Source organism: Thunnus thynnus, chromosome 23 (genome assembly GCF_963924715.1).
Source record: "Thunnus thynnus chromosome 23, fThuThy2.1, whole genome shotgun sequence".
In the NCBI taxonomy this organism is placed as follows: Eukaryota; Metazoa; Chordata; class Actinopteri; order Scombriformes; family Scombridae; genus Thunnus; species Thunnus thynnus.
In genome coordinates, this window is record NC_089539.1 from 20,962,387 (window position 1) to 20,981,774 (window position 19,388).

The 19,388-nt window shown below is 39.2% G+C and overlaps 2 protein-coding genes across 3 annotated transcripts; one reads left to right on the plus strand and one right to left on the minus strand.

Moving 5' to 3' along the window:
- The first annotated feature begins 1,485 nt into the window (after positions 1-1,485).
- On the plus strand, positions 1,486-14,531 carry itih2 (inter-alpha-trypsin inhibitor heavy chain 2). Its single transcript, XM_067581186.1, has 21 exons — positions 1,486-1,716; positions 2,317-2,349; positions 2,666-2,704; positions 3,866-4,038; positions 4,117-4,221; positions 4,302-4,464; positions 4,545-4,652; positions 5,444-5,572; positions 5,689-5,805; positions 5,936-6,104; positions 6,202-6,324; positions 7,222-7,403; positions 8,277-8,462; positions 8,934-9,073; positions 9,299-9,471; positions 10,759-10,920; positions 11,043-11,156; positions 12,512-12,710; positions 12,798-12,970; positions 13,874-13,985; positions 14,072-14,531. The coding sequence occupies exons 1-21, from the start codon at positions 1,621-1,623 to the stop codon at positions 14,217-14,219; spliced, it is 2,844 nt and encodes a 947-aa protein (XP_067437287.1). The 5' UTR covers positions 1,486-1,620; the 3' UTR covers positions 14,220-14,531.
- On the minus strand, positions 14,440-18,835 carry kin (Kin17 DNA and RNA binding protein). Of its 2 annotated transcripts, XM_067581187.1 has the most exons (12): positions 18,591-18,835; positions 18,397-18,491; positions 18,257-18,300; positions 18,039-18,161; positions 17,215-17,399; positions 17,061-17,109; positions 16,830-16,881; positions 16,606-16,729; positions 16,361-16,492; positions 16,168-16,267; positions 15,922-16,022; positions 14,440-14,725 (listed from the first exon to the last, which is right to left on the minus strand). In XM_067581187.1, the coding sequence occupies exons 1-12, from the start codon at positions 18,702-18,704 to the stop codon at positions 14,666-14,668; spliced, it is 1,179 nt and encodes a 392-aa protein (XP_067437288.1). In that variant the 5' UTR covers positions 18,705-18,835; the 3' UTR covers positions 14,440-14,665. The 2 variants fall into 2 exon arrangements, with proteins under 2 accessions (XP_067437288.1, XP_067437289.1); XM_067581188.1 differs by lacking the exon at positions 14,440-14,725 and having other exon boundaries at positions 15,921-16,047.
- Positions 18,836-19,388: the final 553 nt, after the last annotated feature.

A 19,388-nucleotide genomic window follows, 5' to 3' on the forward strand; every position in this document is an offset into this window, starting at 1 on the left:
ATCAACATGTAGGCTACACAAATATTTTCAGTACACTTCTCCACAGTGTCTTTATTCAGAACTGACCCCTCAAGGTTTCTGGTCACATATCTGGGTGTGGACAAGTCAACAGATGTTTAAACTTTAAGTAGAAGAATCATTCTGTCTCTGTAACTTAACACACAGCAGAGCAAACTGCATGACAGACACATTTTTCTTCTTTTGAAATGTTTTTATTGATTTTTTTCCAAAGATGAAGCAGTGCAGTTTGACATCCAGAAAATATCAAAATCTCTGTAGCCTTGTAGAAAAATTCAGATCCCACTGGTCCTTCAAGCTGGTTATGACCACCAAAAGAAGAGTAACAGAAAACATAAACATAAATGTTAAATACACATTCAGTTGATTAATAAAATAATGAAGATACATTTTCAAAACAACACGGAAGCTAGAGTTTACAAGGAGCACTTGAAAGCAGCATGCCACTGTCATTTAGCATTATGTGCTTCTATCAGCTGCCTGAAGTCTGACCACTGCTCTTATTTAGAGTAAATATAACAAAGCATAATACTCAAAGGGAATATCTATTTTAAATAAGAGTGTTTTTAATTTAGTTTATTAAATTGAAAGTGCAAAATAACCTCCTCTGAATAGCTTTGTCTCTTGTATATTGCTTCTGAAAATGTATTTTTACTGTAAGCCTTTTAAAAAAAAACAAAAAAACAACCTTATTCAATATGGGTAAATTTGTCTGCATGTGTGTATTTATATGTGTATTTTTCAGTTTCTTTCATTTTATCCTTGTAAAGCACTTTGCAGTCTTTGGTTTGGTTAAGTGCTGTACAAATAAACGTATTATTATTATTATTATTATTATTATTGTTATTATTATTTAAATGGCATCAAAATACTTCCGTTCTCAGCTAAATATTCAGACAGTAAGACCATTGCAATGCTTCACTGCAGTTTTTATTTCTTCTATTTCCCAGCACTTTAAATTCATGTCATTTTTTCCAGTTACAGTGTAAAAACTCATAATGTGACACCAAATTTTTTTGCCCTAAAACTCAAACATGTACTCAAAAGTCAAACTGATCTTTTTTTTTTCTTTTTTTCTATTACACTTTTTAATATGAGAGAGGAGACATTGAGGCTTCAACAGTTCAGGTCTACGTTGACACCATCTTGTGGACAAAATGCAACATTACATCTTCCTCATGTAAACTGGGGATCTGTGTCATCAAAATGATCAGCCCTGTAACTTTAAGTTGTACCTGGCCTTTTTTTTAAAAAAAAATCTGCAACTTCTGTATCAGAAACACCTCAGAATGATATTTGGTCAAATATGCATCATACTGGTCAGTTTTTGACAGTCCAGTCTGTCTGAAACCTCTGTATCTGTCCTATTTACCCTGTCCACACTGCAGGCCAAGTTTCAAAGTTTCCTTCTCCTCACTGGGTTACATGAAACACAACAAATATTGACTGGGTCTAGGAGTCGATCAGTTCAGTGGATTTTAACCTTCAGTTTCAGCTGTGCTGTGTTTCCACGAGGCTCCCCCGCAGAAGGACTGACTATCTCCCTGCGCTGTATTTTGTGTGTGTGAGGTTATGTGTGTTTGAGCCCACAGGCCTGCAAACATGAGGCGTCTGCTGCTGCTACTTCTGGGGCTCCTGCTCCTTCAACAGAACTGCTGCTTTGAGTTTGTGATAGATGGAGAATGGGATGACGAGACGGTGAGCTGGACCCTGAAAAACTCTGTTTACACAACTTGTTATTTACAGAATAGAGTCTAGACCAACTGTTGTAGGCCGATATTGATCTTAAATCAAAGTAAGGATCAAATTGGTTGTACTTTATGAATGTAAAGAAGGCAGAGATATACATTTACAGTATATTCCGATGTATACAAATAGATTTTTGCATCTATTGGTGGTTGTTGGCCTAATGGTGAACACTGCCAAGAAGCAAACATCATTGGTTTTTATGGAATTTTATGATTACTGCATGCACAACAGTGGATTATATATCATTTAATAGTCTCAGTATGTAAACCATAGTTTTAGATATGAAAACTAAATGCTTGCATTGACCGTTGACCTTTAAAACTCACTTAAAAACTCACTTTTGTGCTCCAGAGGGTGAATTTTTCATCACGCAGTAAATGCTTTTTAATCCCTGAAATCTGTCTAAATGCTTCTCCTTGAATTGTTTATGAAAATATTAAAAAATATGCATCTTAGTCAGCTTTTCTGTTTAAATAAAATGAATGGTTATATATCTCTGGTGATTTTAATAATCAACACTTAGTACAAAAACTTTCTTTCTTCTACCAGTCAGATCTACAGGATCATCGGGAGAGACACAAGGTGAGCTCATCCTCTTCTATTGAGTCCAAAACACTTAATAAGATTTACATGCATGTCTAATTGTATAATATAAAACATGAATTGTGAGTTTGCTTTCCTCATTGATGTTGCAACGGCTGCAATCATCGACCTGTGGAATGCATCCTACTGATTACACAAAAATAAACAAGACATCACCAAACAAACCCACTCTGAACCTCTGAGTATCTGTAATCCTGCATCACCTCTGACTTAATAACAACACTTTGTGATTCATGATCTTCTCTCAGAGACTAGATTAAGACTGTGTGAGGCTCATGACTTGTGTGTCTTTCAGAGAGCGATATTGACCAGCGAGGAGCAGGAAGACTTTGAGGTATGACTCGCCGCTTGTTATTCAAGACCTCTCCACTGTGACAGAGTTTAACCTTATCTAATAATCAATATGCTGCTGTTTGAAGAAATTCCCGTGACTGACAGGTTATTGACTTTGTTCTGCCCTAATCCTGCCCTGCTTTCCTTTACCGACTAAAGAAAGTCGGTCTTTCTCTACGTATGAAATCAAATCAGTGGGACAGATGTGTTAAGTAGGATACATCATGATGTGGTTTCATCAATTCAAGTTTTTTTTTTTTTCTTTCCTAGCATCTCAAACTTTGGCCACTTTAGGGACTTCAGTTTGAGTTTTGGCACCTTGATTGTGGTTACTCTGTGGAGCAATTTAAACCAAAGAAACATTCAAGTGAAGTTGGCCAGACCAGAACAAACTAACATGTAATCAAAGGATAGGTTTACAATTTTTCAAGTCTGGCCTAAAACAAAAGTCAGGTGTCCAAATAAACATTGAAACATGTTTCTCTTGCTGTAATCACTCCTCCTGTTCATACTGACCGTTTGAAGATCCCTTCATAATGCACTTTCAATGTAAGTGATGGGGGACAAAATCCACAGTCCTCCTTCTGTGTAAAAATGTACTGAAATTTTTATTTGAAGCAAATATGAGGCTTCAGCTGTTCAAATTAGTCAAATCAAAGTTATAGTCTTCTTTTGATTGATAAGAGTGGACCAAGACAGTGAAGTTGTATACTGTAAAACCAAAACAATGAGCTGAAAGACTCTAAAATGTCTAGTAGGAACGTCTGACAGCAACTGCAGTGTTGGGTAAAACTTCTTTATTAATCACCATCCTTTCACAGTACACATAGTCATTTGACCCCTTGATATTAAAAAAAATATTGATTAGTGCAGCTTTGTGCACTGAGTTTTAAGGTAAACATCAGCAGTTTCCAAAGTTAAAAAGCGAGAAGAGCAAGACTGGTGGGATACGTGTGAAAAAAAGAGTCAAGATCAAGTGGTCGTCAAGACCAAGAGTTCAAGTCAAGAAAGGACACAAAGGCTAAAACCAAGAAAAGGTTGCAGATTCTAAAAGGGAAAAAAGTCTGGAAAGTTCATCGTCTCAACTACTGAACTCTTGACACCCAGATCTACATTCTTTGTGCTTAAAAGTTTCTCACATTTCCTATCATTTCCTGCACAGGCCATCCGCGGAGATGACATCACTGTCAAGAGTTACAAGGTGGAGAGTCGCATCACATCGCGATTCGCCCACACCACCGTCAGGAGCTCAGTGGTCAACTCGGGCTCCAAAGCCCAGAGCATCGGCTTCAACGTCCAGATCCCCAAACGAGCTTTCATCACCAACTTCACCATGTGAGCCACATCACAGTTCTGTGACTGATCCATCCCAACAGTATGCACAGTTCTAACTTTTTACACTTTATCTTGCAGGAATGTGAATGGAATAACATTTGTGGGCTCAGTGAAAGAGAAGACGGTGGCCAGGAACCTGTACGCCAAGGCCAGAGCCAGGGGCAAGGCGGCAGGCATCGTCAGGTACTGGACCAGCTTCTTGTACTTAAACCATGAGTAGAGTTCAATAACTTCATAAAGACTGCATTGTTTCTTCTTCACAGGGCTAATTCTCAGGACATGGAGACCTTTAAGACAGAGGTCCACGTTCCTCCTGGCAGTAGCATTGAGTTTGAGCTCCACTACCAGGAGATGATGCTCAGGAAGCTGGGTTTCTACGAGCACTCACTGTACCTGCAGCCTGGGAGGCTGGTGCCACAGTTCCAGGTAATAATATCATAACATATGTTTGTCTCTGTGTGTCTCCATGTCATCTAGCAATCGTACCTGACCAAGTCTTTCTTTAGGTGGATGTGTACATCTTTGAGCCGAGGGGAATCACCTCAGTAGAAACACCAAACACCCTTGGTGCGCAGTTTACAGAGCTGATCCGAGTGACCTCCTCCAAAGACAAGGTAACACCTCTGCCAAGGTTGTACAATTCTCTAAATGTGATATTTTAGTAATAGAAATTGTTTAGAAATTTGAATCAAGAAATCTCAATCTATATTAATGTACTGACAACCTTGCTGATTGGCTGATGGTGCCATGATTTTTAGAGAATACCTACAGCTTTCATGGGATTACTACAGCTTTGTACAAAGATGAATTGAGCTAGATTTTAAGTGAGGCAGATGCATGAGATATGTTCATCTGTTGATCATCCTATCTATTGCCAAATGAGGTAACACAATTGTGATTGAGCCTATAGCCCACTGATGAAAGAAATGGGTGTCGGTGGTGACATTCCCGGGAAAAATCACAAGCAGCACACAGTTAGTGATGTGTTTTCCATCACCCAGCAGTGGTTGGTTAGCCAGAGAGGTTCGGCAGAGCTAACCAAACAGACTCGCTCTTCAATGACGTCACACAGGCGACACTGTTTGGATCTCTGGGAAGTGAGATCGAAAAATACACCTGCAATCACCACTTATTGCCATAGGTGTCACAGAAGAGAACGAAACAGAGATCTTTGAGATTGTTACTTTAAAATGTCATTAAATTTTGTTAGATCATGTCAAATTATGTACATTTGCCATTTATAAATGGCCACATGGCGGCACTATTCACATCAAAATGAATTAATACTTCCTTGATTCATGACGTTGTTCATGTCCCACCAAATTTCAGTGACATATGTTGAATGGGTTTTGAAAAAAAAAATTTAAGAACAAACATACAAAACTGACTGTGTCTGTGTCCTCAGGCTCATATTGTCTTCAAGCCCAATTTACAGCAGCAGAGAAAGTGTGAAAACTGCACTGGCAGCGCTATAGACGGCGTCTTTACTGTCAGATATGATGTGAAAAGGGACGGCAATGCCGGGGAGCTACAGGTATCACACACTCAATTATTGAATATTACACAATGAAACTCATTGTTCAGCTTGTTTCATACACTTAGAAACAGTTTGTAGATGATTGTCATTCAAGCCTCCACTGTTCCCTCCAGGTCTCTGATGGCCACTTTGTCCAGTTCTTCGCTCCATACAACCTCTCCCCTCTTCCTAAAAACATTGTGTTTGTCATTGATGTCAGTGGGTCCATGTGGGGCGTCAAGATGAAGCAAGTAAGTGATAGCTGCTTACACTTTGACCCCTCCAACAGTGCTCATGCTCCCTCTTCACCCCACATTTGTAAAACACTGCCACCGTGTGGCCGTTCTCCAGAATGCATTCAATTCCAAATTTCTCTCACAGACAGTGGAGGCCATGCAGGCTATTTTGGATGACTTGAACATAGATGATCACTTCAACATCATAGACTTCAACCACAATGTACGATGCTGGAGCGAGGAGCTGGTCCCCGGCTCCTCTATTCAGATTGCTGATGCCAAGAGATACATTCAGAGCATCAAACCCAACGGAGGTATGAGAAAATATTATTCTTTGGATACTCTGATAACTGCAAAAACATAAAGATCTGTCTTTGTTCATGACTATATATTATTGACCTTTGACCCCAGGAACCAACATCAATGAGGCATTGATGAGAGCGGTGCAGATGCTGGTGAGGGCATCCAATCAGGGGCTCGACTCTCGCTCTGTCTCCATGATCATTCTGGTGTCTGATGGAGACCCCACTGTAGGTAAGATCAACTCAGCTACTATTAAAAAGCTTCTAGATTGTCTCCAATTACCAATCTAAATTCAGCTTTAAGGGATAAGGCTGGCAATTTTCTATATTTTTCTTATTGTCAACAAATCTCATGTTTGGAGCCAAACCAACAATGAACTGATCTACTTACAAGTATTATGTTTGTATCCAAAGCCGGATATATCTTATTCCTCTGTGCCGTAGACCTCCATTGCTGTCCAAAAACTATTAAAAACACATCAGTGAGCCACACCGCGGCACTGGGTGACAAAGATTATGGTGACAGTAGTTTGTTTAGAAATGGCTCCAAAGACTAGTGATCAGGTTTTCAGTCTCCAGAGAGTAGTTCTGTATCAGGCCAGGCTGACGTTTCTGAGCATGTGTAGGAACGTGGTTCCCTTTACAGAGTTTCACTAGCTTGTTACGCTTTATATCACAACCTCTTGACTTTGTTTTGAAGTTCTTTGAGAAATTTACAGTGTAGCTCAAAGTAAATGGCGTAAATGGAACCACCGTGTTCCTGCACATGCTCAGTGGCCTTACACAGAACTACTCTCCTGAGACTGAAAATGGGATCACTATTATTTATCTTAGGAGCCATTTCTGAACAAACTACTGTGACTGTAATCTTCATAATGAAGGAACATGTCATCCAGGGCAGTAGTGTGGCTCATTGACATGTTTTTTAAAGTTTTTGGACAACAACGGAGGTCTACAGCACAGAGGAATAAGATATATCAGGCTTTGGATACACACACAACACTTGTAAGTAGATCAGTTCATTGTTAGTTTGGCTCTGCACATGAGATAGGTTGACAATAAGAAAAATAAAGAAAATCAACAGCCACAGTTCTTCAGTCATTAAGATGCTGTTCTACATGATTTGCAGGGGAGATCAAGCTCAGCACCATCCAGAAGAATGTGAAGAGGGTGATGAGGGAGGAGTTTTCTCTCTTCTCACTGGGCATTGGCTTCGACGTGGACTACGACTTCCTGGAACGTATCGCCAATGAGAACAGGGGCATGGCCCAGCGGATCTACGCTAACCATGATGCAGCAGAGCAGCTACGGGTACGACAGCAACAAGGAAAACCTCCTCTTCAGCAAAAAATATTTTTGGGAAAGAAATAAATGAATTTTTTAAATTGATGAAAATAAGATATGTATACACAACAGCTGGATATGAAGTGCAGTACTGGAAGACGTATGTTTTTAGTCTTACATATCACTGGCCCAAGTTGATTGTTTTATAAAAGTGAACTGTTATAAACTGGTATGACAAGGTATGGCAGTCACCTAGGACCTGGTTTCATTTTATTATTTTAAACATTTTATCAAATTCAAATCTGGTTCAATCTGGTCATCCCTTCCAAATCCCTTATTGAATGTATTTAGGTTTAACAAAAGCTATAAATAATTTCAAATTTATAGAAAAAACCCCCAAAGATTTTCATTTAAAGACATACAACTCAAGTTTTGCCACATAGATTAGCTAAATGGCTTGTATAATGGTTTGTATATTAATTGCTCTTTGCTAAACACAATTGAATGTGGAGATAAAAGATGCAAAAAGAGATTCATTAGACTCAAAATTTAACAAATACAGATATTTTACAAACTGTATCCAAAATGCAGCTGACTATTGGAACCTTAGTCATGATACCTAAAGCCAAATGTAATATTGTCGTTTGTATCATTATAACTAATAACAAAGGTGATTCTTTTTTCTCAAAGTTGATAGTTTGAGGACTCAAACTCATTATTTGTTGTGCTCAACAAATAGTAATGTCTTTTGTCAATTGTTATTATTAATTTTTGTCCTATGAGAATTAGTTTGCATGTGTTTTTTGTCAGATGCAGGGACTTTGGTTCTGTAAATCAACACATTCCAGATGCTCTTTAGTCTCTCACAGTCACCTCAGTGTCCTTCGTCTTCTGCCGCAGATGTTTTACAGCCAGGTCTCCTCTCCACTGCTGAGGAAGATCACCGTTCAGTTCCCAGAGGACTCTGTCTCCAACATCACCCAGAACCACTTCGATAAATACTTCGCCGGCTCAGAGCTGGTGGTGGCTGGAAAGGTGCTGCCGTCTGACACCAACACGCTGACCAGCTTCACCACTGCATCTGCTGTGAGTAAATACTGGATAGTACCTCTGACATTAAGCAATCAGAGAGGTTTAGAGGTGGAAATCTCTATTTAGTTGAAGTGATCACAACTCATAGACATATACGACCTGTGATGAGCGATTGCAAGAAGACATGACTTCATTTTAGGGGGTTTCAAACCAAAAGTGTTAGGGAACCACCACCTCAATTCATGCACCAACCTCAAATGACTACAGTGCATTTTGACAGATTTGTTCACTGATAGTTTACCTTTAAAGTGGCAACTACATGGACTCCAAAACCATATGTCCCAAGATTCCCTGTTTTCCCCCTTTATCCTTTCCTTCATTATGGAGTCACCTTCTGTTGAGCTATCAATTTACTTATTTTCTTGAGTCTTAAGTCATTATGGGTAACCTCCATTTGTAGGAAGTAGGGAAGGAAGGGTAAACAGTCACTTCACAGAGTTTTAAATTGCGATTCTCGTCCTGCAGGCCAGGCTGGACATCACCCTTGAGTCAGAGACTGACACTTCGGAGCTGGACATGGAGCTCGCCAAGCATCAACATTCGTTCACGGGCTTCGCCAGACAGATGTGGGCTTACATCACCATCAAACAGCTGATCAGTGAAAGGTGAGAGGTGGGAAAGAGTACAGAATGATCAATGGTTGTGTATCTTTTCATACTGTACATCATGACAGGTTGAAAGTTACACCGAGGGCCCTCTATCAAGTCAAAGATCTACTTAGAAAACCCTGTGCATCGTAGAAATATGATTGAGTTGTTCACATATATATATGCCAGAGTGAATTAGTGGTGTTGTCAGCATTTGACAGCTGCTGTGTGATTCTCCTGCAGGTCTCTGGCTCAAACAGCTGCCAAGAAGAGGAAAATCACCCAACGGATCCTGGCGCTGGCCGTGGAGCATCAGTTCGTCACTCCGTTCACCGCCATGCTGGTGGAGAGCGAGGATGCCAGGGAGAGGCTGCTGGCCGACTCCCCGAGGGACCCCAAGCACGGCTGCTGCTCAGGTCCCCGAAATATATATATATATTTTTTAATGGTGGCTGATGTCACTGTCTAAACCTGATCTTTATGGTTTATAGTTGTTTTTATTTTATCTTTATCTGTCCAGGATGGTCTCTCTTTTTTGAGAGTCCAAAGTGACCCAAATAGCAGCACATTTACAGTATGTTACACTTACAATATAAAAGAACTAAAAATGAATTATACCACATACAAAACAGAAAAAGTGAAAAAAAAACATAAAAGACATATTAAAATGAAAAACATAAAACATATAACAGGCTGACAAATAATGGTACTTAAAGTTAGATATCATCACTATCATTTTAGGATGATTATAATCAAAAGTCTGAACTCAACAATAGGAAGAAAAACATGAGCCTGAAACTGTTATTGGATCTTTAAGGCCAGTAATAATACCAAAATCTTAAAGCCAAGAATAATAATAATTTTGTGCTGGAATTTACCATCTTTCATGACAAAAAAATCTGTAAAAGATATTTTTGACCTGCTGACCATTTAGAACTTTATTGAACAACAAATCCTAAACCATGTGCTTTTGTAGATGTTGACTAGAAGATGCATGTTTTGTAAAATAGTGGTATATTATCTTGTAATCCCATGTGGAATGGGCCATACGTTTGGCATGAGACAGAAATAAAAACTAAACTAAACTAAACTAAACCATCAATGTAGAAGAGGTTGATATGGTTAAAATCATTATCAAGACAATAAGAACAAGAACATTTTTCCAATATGTCTGCAATAAAATGTTAAATAACAACTGAATTTTCAGTGTAATGAACTGTGTTCATCAGTTGCATTACATGAAATTTCTTCACAAGAGTTATTCTTTCTGTCTAAAAAAAAAAAACTGTAATGGCTCCTTTTGTTGGTTAAAAAAGCAAACGTCATAACTAACTAAACTGCAGGCTTGAAATAATTTAGAAAAACAGAATTCTTTAAAAAGAAAACACAAACACAATATGATCAAATTATCATGAAACGTTTCCAATGAAAGTCAATGATCGCTACATTAATGCTTGATCACCAGTTGATCAGTTAGCATCAGTTCAGGATCAATCGAGGTTAAGAGCTTCCTGTTAGCTAGAGAGACACTTTAATATTGATTCAGATGATTTACAGACAGATTTCCTTCCAACTCACTTCTAATTTTTTCTTGGGAGAATTTCAGTTTTACAACAAACTACATTATATCCATTAAATCAAAACCAGACAATACTGATGATCAACATCTAGTTAACCTTTATAACTGTGTCTCTTGTGTATAGGAGGAGTAGTAGGAGGAGGAGGCTCCGCATCTGCTAGTCTGAGTCCGGTGCGTGTCGTCTACCAGCCTCCACCTTGGGTCCAGGTGACCACTCCGGCCCCGCCAAGCCACGCTGTGAAGGGTCCCCAGGACCAGTTGATCTTACCTCCACAGGTCAACTTAGGTAACACACACACACAAACACACACTTCTGGTGACACTCACATCATCATGAAAACTCTCCCAGCCGCAGTATTAAATGTGAACAGTACTCCATGTGTAACGAGCTCAGTGTTTCTCATCCAGTGGATAACGACCCTCACTTCATCGTCCACCTGCCCAGCAGCAACATGGACGTCTGCTTCAACATCGACTCCAAACCCGGACACATTCTCAACCTGGTGTCTGACACTGGAACAGGTACAAGACAGGGTTTTAAGAAACTCTATATGCTAACTATTTCTGTTACTGCTCTCAAGTTTCATGTTTATTTATTTGTATAGCACTTATATATACAGTAATACAGTATCTAACTTCCGCATTGTGACGTATTTCCGAGTGAAACAGGAAAGGCAGGCGGGACATAATGAATCTTAGTTCTGTGAAAAGTTTAAGATTGATTGATGGGTACAGGTGGGAAACATGATTGGATTTTGATATAAGAAATATTTTTTTTTTGAAATTGGAAACAGGAAAGACAGGCGGGACATAACGTTTGGAGCAATTTAATTTGAACGTTGTAAAGTGGGCGTCATAATGAATCTTAGCTCTGTGCCGCTAAAAGCTGAAGATTGATTGATAGATACAAAAAGAAAACATGATTTGATTCTGATATAAGATATAAGAAATTGATTTTTTTGTATATTTTTTGGCATATATTGTCAAATAGGTGCAAAATTTCATTGGGGATTTGATCTAAAAGGGTTAAAAAGGTATTTTTCATTTCATCTCGACTTTAAAATTAGTGTATTTTTAGTAGCTCTGCAGTATAGGCTCGAACTGAAGTATTTAGTGCTTTGTAAACCATTAAAAGAAAATCTATCAGTGTAATGTGTTGACCCCTCCTGGTTCTGGATGAGTTGTAGATGTTTTTCAAAAATATTCAAAAAAAATGTACAAAAATATTCCTGAGGTGAAAAAAGGCTGATTTGTTGATAATGTGTTTAACATGCAGCATAGTTTTATGCTTCTCTTTTATATTCACACCATTTATTGGAAATGTTATCCTTTCAGATACTTTTCACACTTTTATCAGAGAGCCTTTCCTGATTTTACTTGAATTTTATTTTTTTTTTAAAACTGTCTTGTATTTCTGTTTTGATTTCTTTTCTTTTATGTCACATTACTGTCATCGGTTTTTATCTGTTTTTTATCATAAAATCATTAGATTTGTGTGAAAATAATGTGTAAAGTGGGTAAGTACAGATGATCATTATTAATATAACATCACCAGCTCCAGCATGACTTTGTTTGTTTGTAATTATTAAACTATCACTGTTAATGTTTGGAAATTATACTCATTTAGATTCTTAAATGAAATATATTCTGCGTGTGCACATTCTGTTGTCAAAAGATGCTCAATAATCCATCATTTGTCCATTTGCCACAACTTTACTAGCTCTCTACACTGATTGTCTTGTTTCAAATGTCTCTTGAAGCTCAGTAGACGTCATTGTCACTTGATACTCAGCTCTGGACTGTTCAAATAAAGTATGACCTTGTGTGTCACCGGTGGGATGAACCCTCCTCTCTGATCAGTCTCTCCTGTCCTGAAGGTGTGGTGGTCAACGGGCAGTTAGTCGGCGCCAAGCAGATGCAAAAAAACAAACTGAAAACCTACTTCGGCACCATCTCAGTCTACTACCAACCCGATGGAATCAGCGTGACCGTCAACGCCGACAGCATCATCATGACCGACGGCAGAAGCAACCACTCCTTCACCTGGGGGGCCACGGCTGAAATCACACAGGACGGGTAACTGTTGCCCCCTCACTTATTACGGCATCTGCTTTGCTGCCTTGACGTCAGGGTCATTTTTTTTTATGTTTTCATGTGTTTCAGGGTGAGGATTTCCATCATCAAGAACTCTCATGTTTCAGTCACAATCAATAATAACATCCAGGTGATGGTTTTGCTTCACCGTGTGTGGAAGAAAAACCCCGTCAGCGTCGACTTCCTCGGCATCTACATTCCCACTGACAACCAGTACTCCCCTCTGGTCCACGGGCTCATAGGTATGTCTCTGTCATGTGAAACACTCAGTGTCCTAACAGGGTGGTAAACCAGCTGTAGACTCTGATGTTGTTCCACTAGAGGATGTAAATCAGTGCATCAAATCGCAGCCTCATGATGGGAAGTGATGTCACCTTTAGCTTTCTGAACAAATACCATCTTTGTCTGTCACTGGAACCAGAAAATCTTAATTTGGGCAAAGAGCTGAAGGTCTTGTGCTTAGCTTCAATTAATGCTCCAGCATCTTGAAATGATATTTAAGACATTAGTGCGCTTCCAACGTGTTGACAAAAGTTTAGGGAAGGTTCTTTCCTGCTTCAATACAACATTGTCCCAATAATGTGCCAACTCCATAAAGATGTTTTTCTTTTGAGTTTGGTGTTGAAGAGCTTGACTGGTCTGCAAAGCCCTGACCTCAACCCTGTTCAACACCTTTGGGATGATCTGGGATGCAAGGTGTTATCACTTAATATCAGTACCTGTCCTCAGATGTGACTGAATGGGAGCAAAACCAGATGAATGGAGGTCTGGTTTTCTGGTTTTGGAATGAGATGTTTAACCATTACATACTTCTGGTCATGTAGTTTACCTCGGTCGTGTGTGATAAGCTGAGACACCTGTAAACCAAGTGAAATCTTAATTTTATTTTGTTCTGCTCACTGAAGAGGACCTTCTGGGAGTGTACAGGATGTTCTTTTCACTCTGTATTTAACTTTTATTCCTGTTGAAGTAAGAAAATCCTCTAAAAGAGCTTCTAGATGGCCAGAGGACTATTCAAAAGTGGAGTGGCAGGATGAGGCACGGTCATTTGAGGATTTAGTGAAACTGTGGAAGACACTGCACACTTATCCTGTGCAACTGGTAGATTTGAAGCTGAAAATATGTGTGTGTGTGTGATCTTTCAGGGCAGTTTTCTAGAGAGCCTGAGGTGAGTGTGTACGACATCCACCAAGGACCCGACCCTCTGAAGAAGGAGGCCACCATGGAGGTGAAGGGCAACAAGCTGCTCGTCACCAGGTACGTCTCAACCCATCAAAAACCCATTAATGAATGACTCAACTTCTTATTAAAACCATAAACTCTTGTGTGTTTGTGTTCTGCAGAGGCTGGCAGAAGGACTACAGACGCGATACGAAGCACGGCACAAACGTCTACTGTTGGTTTATACACAACAGCGGGAAGGGCTTCATCGACGGCCACTATACCGACTACATCCTCCCAGATCTCAACAGCTTCCTGCCGACGCTCTGAGCAGACAGACACATTTAAATACCCTTTGCTGCTATTAGTCTCCAGTCAGTAAAGTCAGAAAGAAAATTAAAACCATTTGGAGTGAAAAAAAGGACAAAACACATTGAGGAACATAAGGTGTAACTTTTTTCCACATTTGTAACTACTTTTCTTGATTTGATTTGCTCATTTCAATCGTTTAATCTGTGAATGTTTTTTTTTTCTCAAAGAACACCACAAGTCTTTTTTGTTGAATTTATTCACACATTTATTACATCTGCAACGTTAGGATCAACCTGAGTATCGATACAAAATAAAAACAAATTGAACACATTGCTTCTAAGGTTTTTTTTGTTTGTGATACCTCGCTGGAAATGCATTGTGGGATATATGTATGTACAGGTGAATCTCAGGGAATTAACTCTGACACAGTAGAGTCCTGAGGTTAGAACGGGGAGATCGCTGGTTCAGGCCAGTTTGGAGAAGTCCTCGTAGGCGACGTTCACTCTCCTTCCTTTCTGTTGACCCTGAAGACGAGAAGAGATGAACATTTCATGACGTCTGTAACACCAATGTATAAAAACATACAACATAAATGTGAATACAGGAAATGGGAAGCAGTTAACCTAATACAGCTTATTACAACAACTTTTAAAATCTTAAATTTTCCCGATTTCTCACATTGAATGTAATTATTTTGGTAAATTGTGCTTATGTACGGTGGCCCCTAAGGACAAACTACATTAAGCAACATTAATGGAAACATGCTCTAAATAAAACATGTTCTTCCTAACGTTTGTGCTTTCGCTCTTGTGTGTGCTTTGTCCTTAAAGGCCACCGTACTTCCGTGGTGGACAGATGAATGTTGTGAAGGACTATAAGCTGTATGTTCAATTATTTTAGTGCATTTTCTATTTCAGGACACTTTGAAGTGTGTTATCACCATTTCAGCACAGCCGGTTCCCAAATAAAACGAAAACGGTTTTTAAAATGTTAAACTGAATTGTACAACTTGGTGAAATGTACATTATATTATGTAAAACGGCACTGATTAAGAACAGAGATTAAAGGGTTGGTTCACACAAATTACAACATTTTTTAAAGTACCAGCATCATCTCGTTTTAGAAACAGTGTCGTCTTCAGTGAACTATGTATTCATTGGATTATCCAGACTAATAGAGCCACAGTTTCTGGAACGACAGGTAGCTTTTGAGTAATTTTTCAATGTTTTTAGCAACACAAATGATTCTCCATTCACCTCCAGACAGATTTCTCTAAACCTGGACAAACAAAACCAAAACTATCTGCATGACTAGATGCTGCAGAAGGTAAGAGAGAAAATATGCTTCTTGTAATTTGGGTGAACTGACCCTTTAAGTTGTTAAAGAGGCATCTTGATATGCAGTTTTAACAGGTAACTGTCAGCCAATCAGACAAAAAAAGCATTTCCTGTGGCCATGCAGGCTTTTAAATCATGATGTTATGACTGTAGAGGCTCAGTAGTCGATGACTGTTGGCCATCGGTGACATCAAACCTCAACCGTAGTCTACGTGAGTGTGTGACACAAGGAAATATACGATAGAGCATAATAGATGTTTTTCTATCGTCACAAGATATATATCGCCATATCGTACAGGTATAAATTCAATAATATGTAGATAATAAATCGACAACTAGTTTTTTACAGTAGAAAACACAACCTAAAGTGTAGAAATACGTACGGAGTTGAGTGTAAGCGTGGCGCAGAAATTTTTTTCGTCAATCCCCTCCAACACGGCCTCCGTGTCTCTGTGGGGGCCGTTCAGGATCAGAACCGGTTTACCTGCAGGAAGTTCAACAACATGATGCTGAGGAGGATAAAAAAAAACACAGCTGAGGTACATAAATAAATTACCTCAAGTCATCTATCAGTCTGAAAGTTTTTAACAAATATGTGGAAAGTTTTTATCAGGTTGTAACAGGTCTACCTGGTGCAGGTATGACCGTTTCAACGTGATTCTGGTCCAGTTTCAGTTTGTCTCCGGAGTCGATCATCTTCACCACCGCTGCGTATTTGTCTCGCACCTCCTGCAGCAAAACCATCCACAACTATTATTAGCATCATAAATCTTTTTCGACTTAGCATCACTGAACATAAACATACGTCTAAAGCTTCATTACCACGATGACAGCCTTCTTCTTGTGATACTTCTCTCCCAGCCTCTTGGTGATGACTTTGACCACGATGTTGGGCTGCAGCCAGTTATCGGTCCTGATCGACTGCTGCTGCTGCTGCTTCTTCTTTTCCTCCATCTGAAAGATATTTCAAATGATCACTGTCACTCGTTTAAAGCTCAGTTTTTACAAATTTTGACAAAAATACAAACTCAAACGTTAACATTAGCTGTAAAATCATCTGTTCTTACCTCTATGATCTCCTCCAGGGCAGACTTCCTCTTCTTCTCCCTGGAGTCGGAACTGGAGGACATTTCTTTCCTCTTAGCTGAGGATGATGATGCCGATTTGAGAGCGCTAGCACCCAGAGCAGAACTACAGGGAGACACACAAACAGCTTCAGACAAAATACTTAAATTATACCTGCTTGATAAGTACGCAGCAGAATTTACACACTGCACAGAAGCTACTGTACCTTGATGTGGAAGGACGGGCCACTGATGAAGAAGCACCCATGTTGAAAGCAACTGCAAAAGAAAAACATGTGAGAAGTTTGACCTTGCTGAACAAAGTATTGACATCCTGGAATCATGAAAATCTCACTTCATTATGACATAAAAAGTGTTTTTTTCTACAATGGAACATTTGAGAGGAAAAGAAAAAGCGCAACGTGACAAACATTCACTGATCCGAAACAAATACGAACCTTTTTCTTCTTCATTCTCTCGTTTCAGCTCTGTGAAAACTGGAGTTTCCTATAGAACAAAACACAAGAATAAAACAAAGATACAGTCTTTTTGGTCGTTTGTAGCTGAACAAACAGTAAGAAGCTGAAGTCCTGTTGTCCCGCTGGTACTCACGTCCTCCTCCTTGCCGTCGCGGCCTCTGCGGACCTGCTCCTCGATGAACTTGGCGCTCCTCTCTTCGTCGTCAAGGTCCTGCTTCTTCTTTTTCGCCTGCTCCTCTTGGCGGCGGATGGTCTCCGGGTCGCGGTCGATGTACTGGACGTACCAGCCTTTTGGGGTCTCATCGACCTTACAGAAACCTGGCAGGACCAGATTTAACAGATTATCATCTTTGTTTAATGAGGATCTGCACTCAGTTTGGGTTCTAAATATTGTTCCTGATCTGACTTTTCATATAGGCAAAATCATGTTGAAATCAATAAAGGAAAATGTTACATGTTAGTGGTACTTTATACTTCGTTTTCTTCAGTGTTATTTCATTATTACAACAAGTTTGGCCAATAATGTTAGATATGACTGGAGACTGTCTATATCTTTCTTATTGTCAACAAATCTCATGTACAGAGTACAGAGTGTGGCTCACTGATGTGTTTTTAATTGTTTTTGTACAACAACGGATGTCTATGACACAGAGGAATAAGATATATCAGGCTTTGGATACATACACAATACTTGTAAATAGATCCATTCATTGTTGGCTTGGCTCTGAGCATGAAATTTGTTGACAATATGAAAAATATAGAAAATTGCCAGCACAACGGAGGATAAACTCACCATTCAGCCTGGTTTATGATGTATTACATCAGCCTAGTTTAAATCTACTAAACTGAAGTTCGTAGATATTTAAGACTAGTGTCATTTACTTGTGTTTCCTTTACAGAAATGTGTCACAGAAATTCATAATGTACATAATGTGGTAGAAAAACACAGTGTCCCACCTTCTCTGCCCAGCCACTTGGTGAAGTCGGTGAGAGTCTCCCACTGTGTGGAGTTCATGTGGATGTGCTCCCGGTCACTGATGTACTCATTGTAGACGATGTTGTTGTGAACTCGCTTGGTCCCTGCAGAAGAGAAGAAGACATGAGAGAAACAGTTTCTACAGCTGCTGCTGTTGTAACAACATCTGGATGATGTGTGGTTGGAAGTCCAGACTCACCAAAACGTCTACTGAGCAGCTCCAGGAACTCGTTTTTGAACTCACTAGGACAAAGGAGACAACAATTAACTCCACCAGCTCAATCATAACACTGTCATGTCTTTCTTTTCGCAAACTTGTAGATACACAGATGAACTTACTTTGAGAAGAAGTCCATGAACTTGGTCGGGTCCTCTGAGGCCAGCAGCAGCTGCCTCTGGTGGGACTCGGACATGCAGTGACATTTGAAGCCATTCTGACAACAAACAGAGAAGAACAATAATGGTAATAAACACACAAATGAACAAAAATAGTAATAATAACAGATTTCACGATACTTAAGCTACAAGCTCACCTCGTCTCTGCATTGTTTTTGACACATCTGACAATACCATCTCAATTTCTGGAGACCTTTGGACTTTATCCGGTTGCTTATCGCCTTCGGGGAGAGAAAATCTGCTTTCCCCATTGCAACCAACAAAAATAATTAGAAAAGACCCGATATAATGCTAAAAATAAGACCGAAGCGAGGGACAGTTAGCTTGTTCTGTTGCTAACATAAATACTTTCCGCGTTTTGCGTCATAACCTCGCGAGAAAGCTTAAAAATACGCGACCACGTTTGCTTTTGCTGTGTTCACGGACTCCTCCAAGATCTCGTATTTTACCAAAGCTTGAACCGAAGTTATGATGACAGGTGAAACTTTCTGTAAACTGTGAACACAATACAAATAGTGCAAGGAGTGATGAAATACATATTAAATGATTACTTTATATACATACAGTAGGTGGTGGTTATCTACAGTCTATCCAGTCTGTTCAAATATACAGAAATTCATGAAATGTTATTGCACGTTATATTTAAACTAAAATAAATAATAAATATATATAATTTGCAGGTACAGTGGGTATTATAGTATTACAGAGTTATCATGTTATTAACATTATGTAGAGGGTCTTGTGTCCAGTAGTTAAACTTCTGAAATTAACAATATTTGCATATTAATTGACTTTTATGGGAAAACCATATTAAACACGTATTATTTTTCCAAGCTGGGTATTTTTTTTATATATCTTTTAACATGTCTGGAGGAGATCTTTACGTTTTGGAAGAAGCATTGCGTTTTAAGTCACGTGTTGAACCGCTTCTGAAC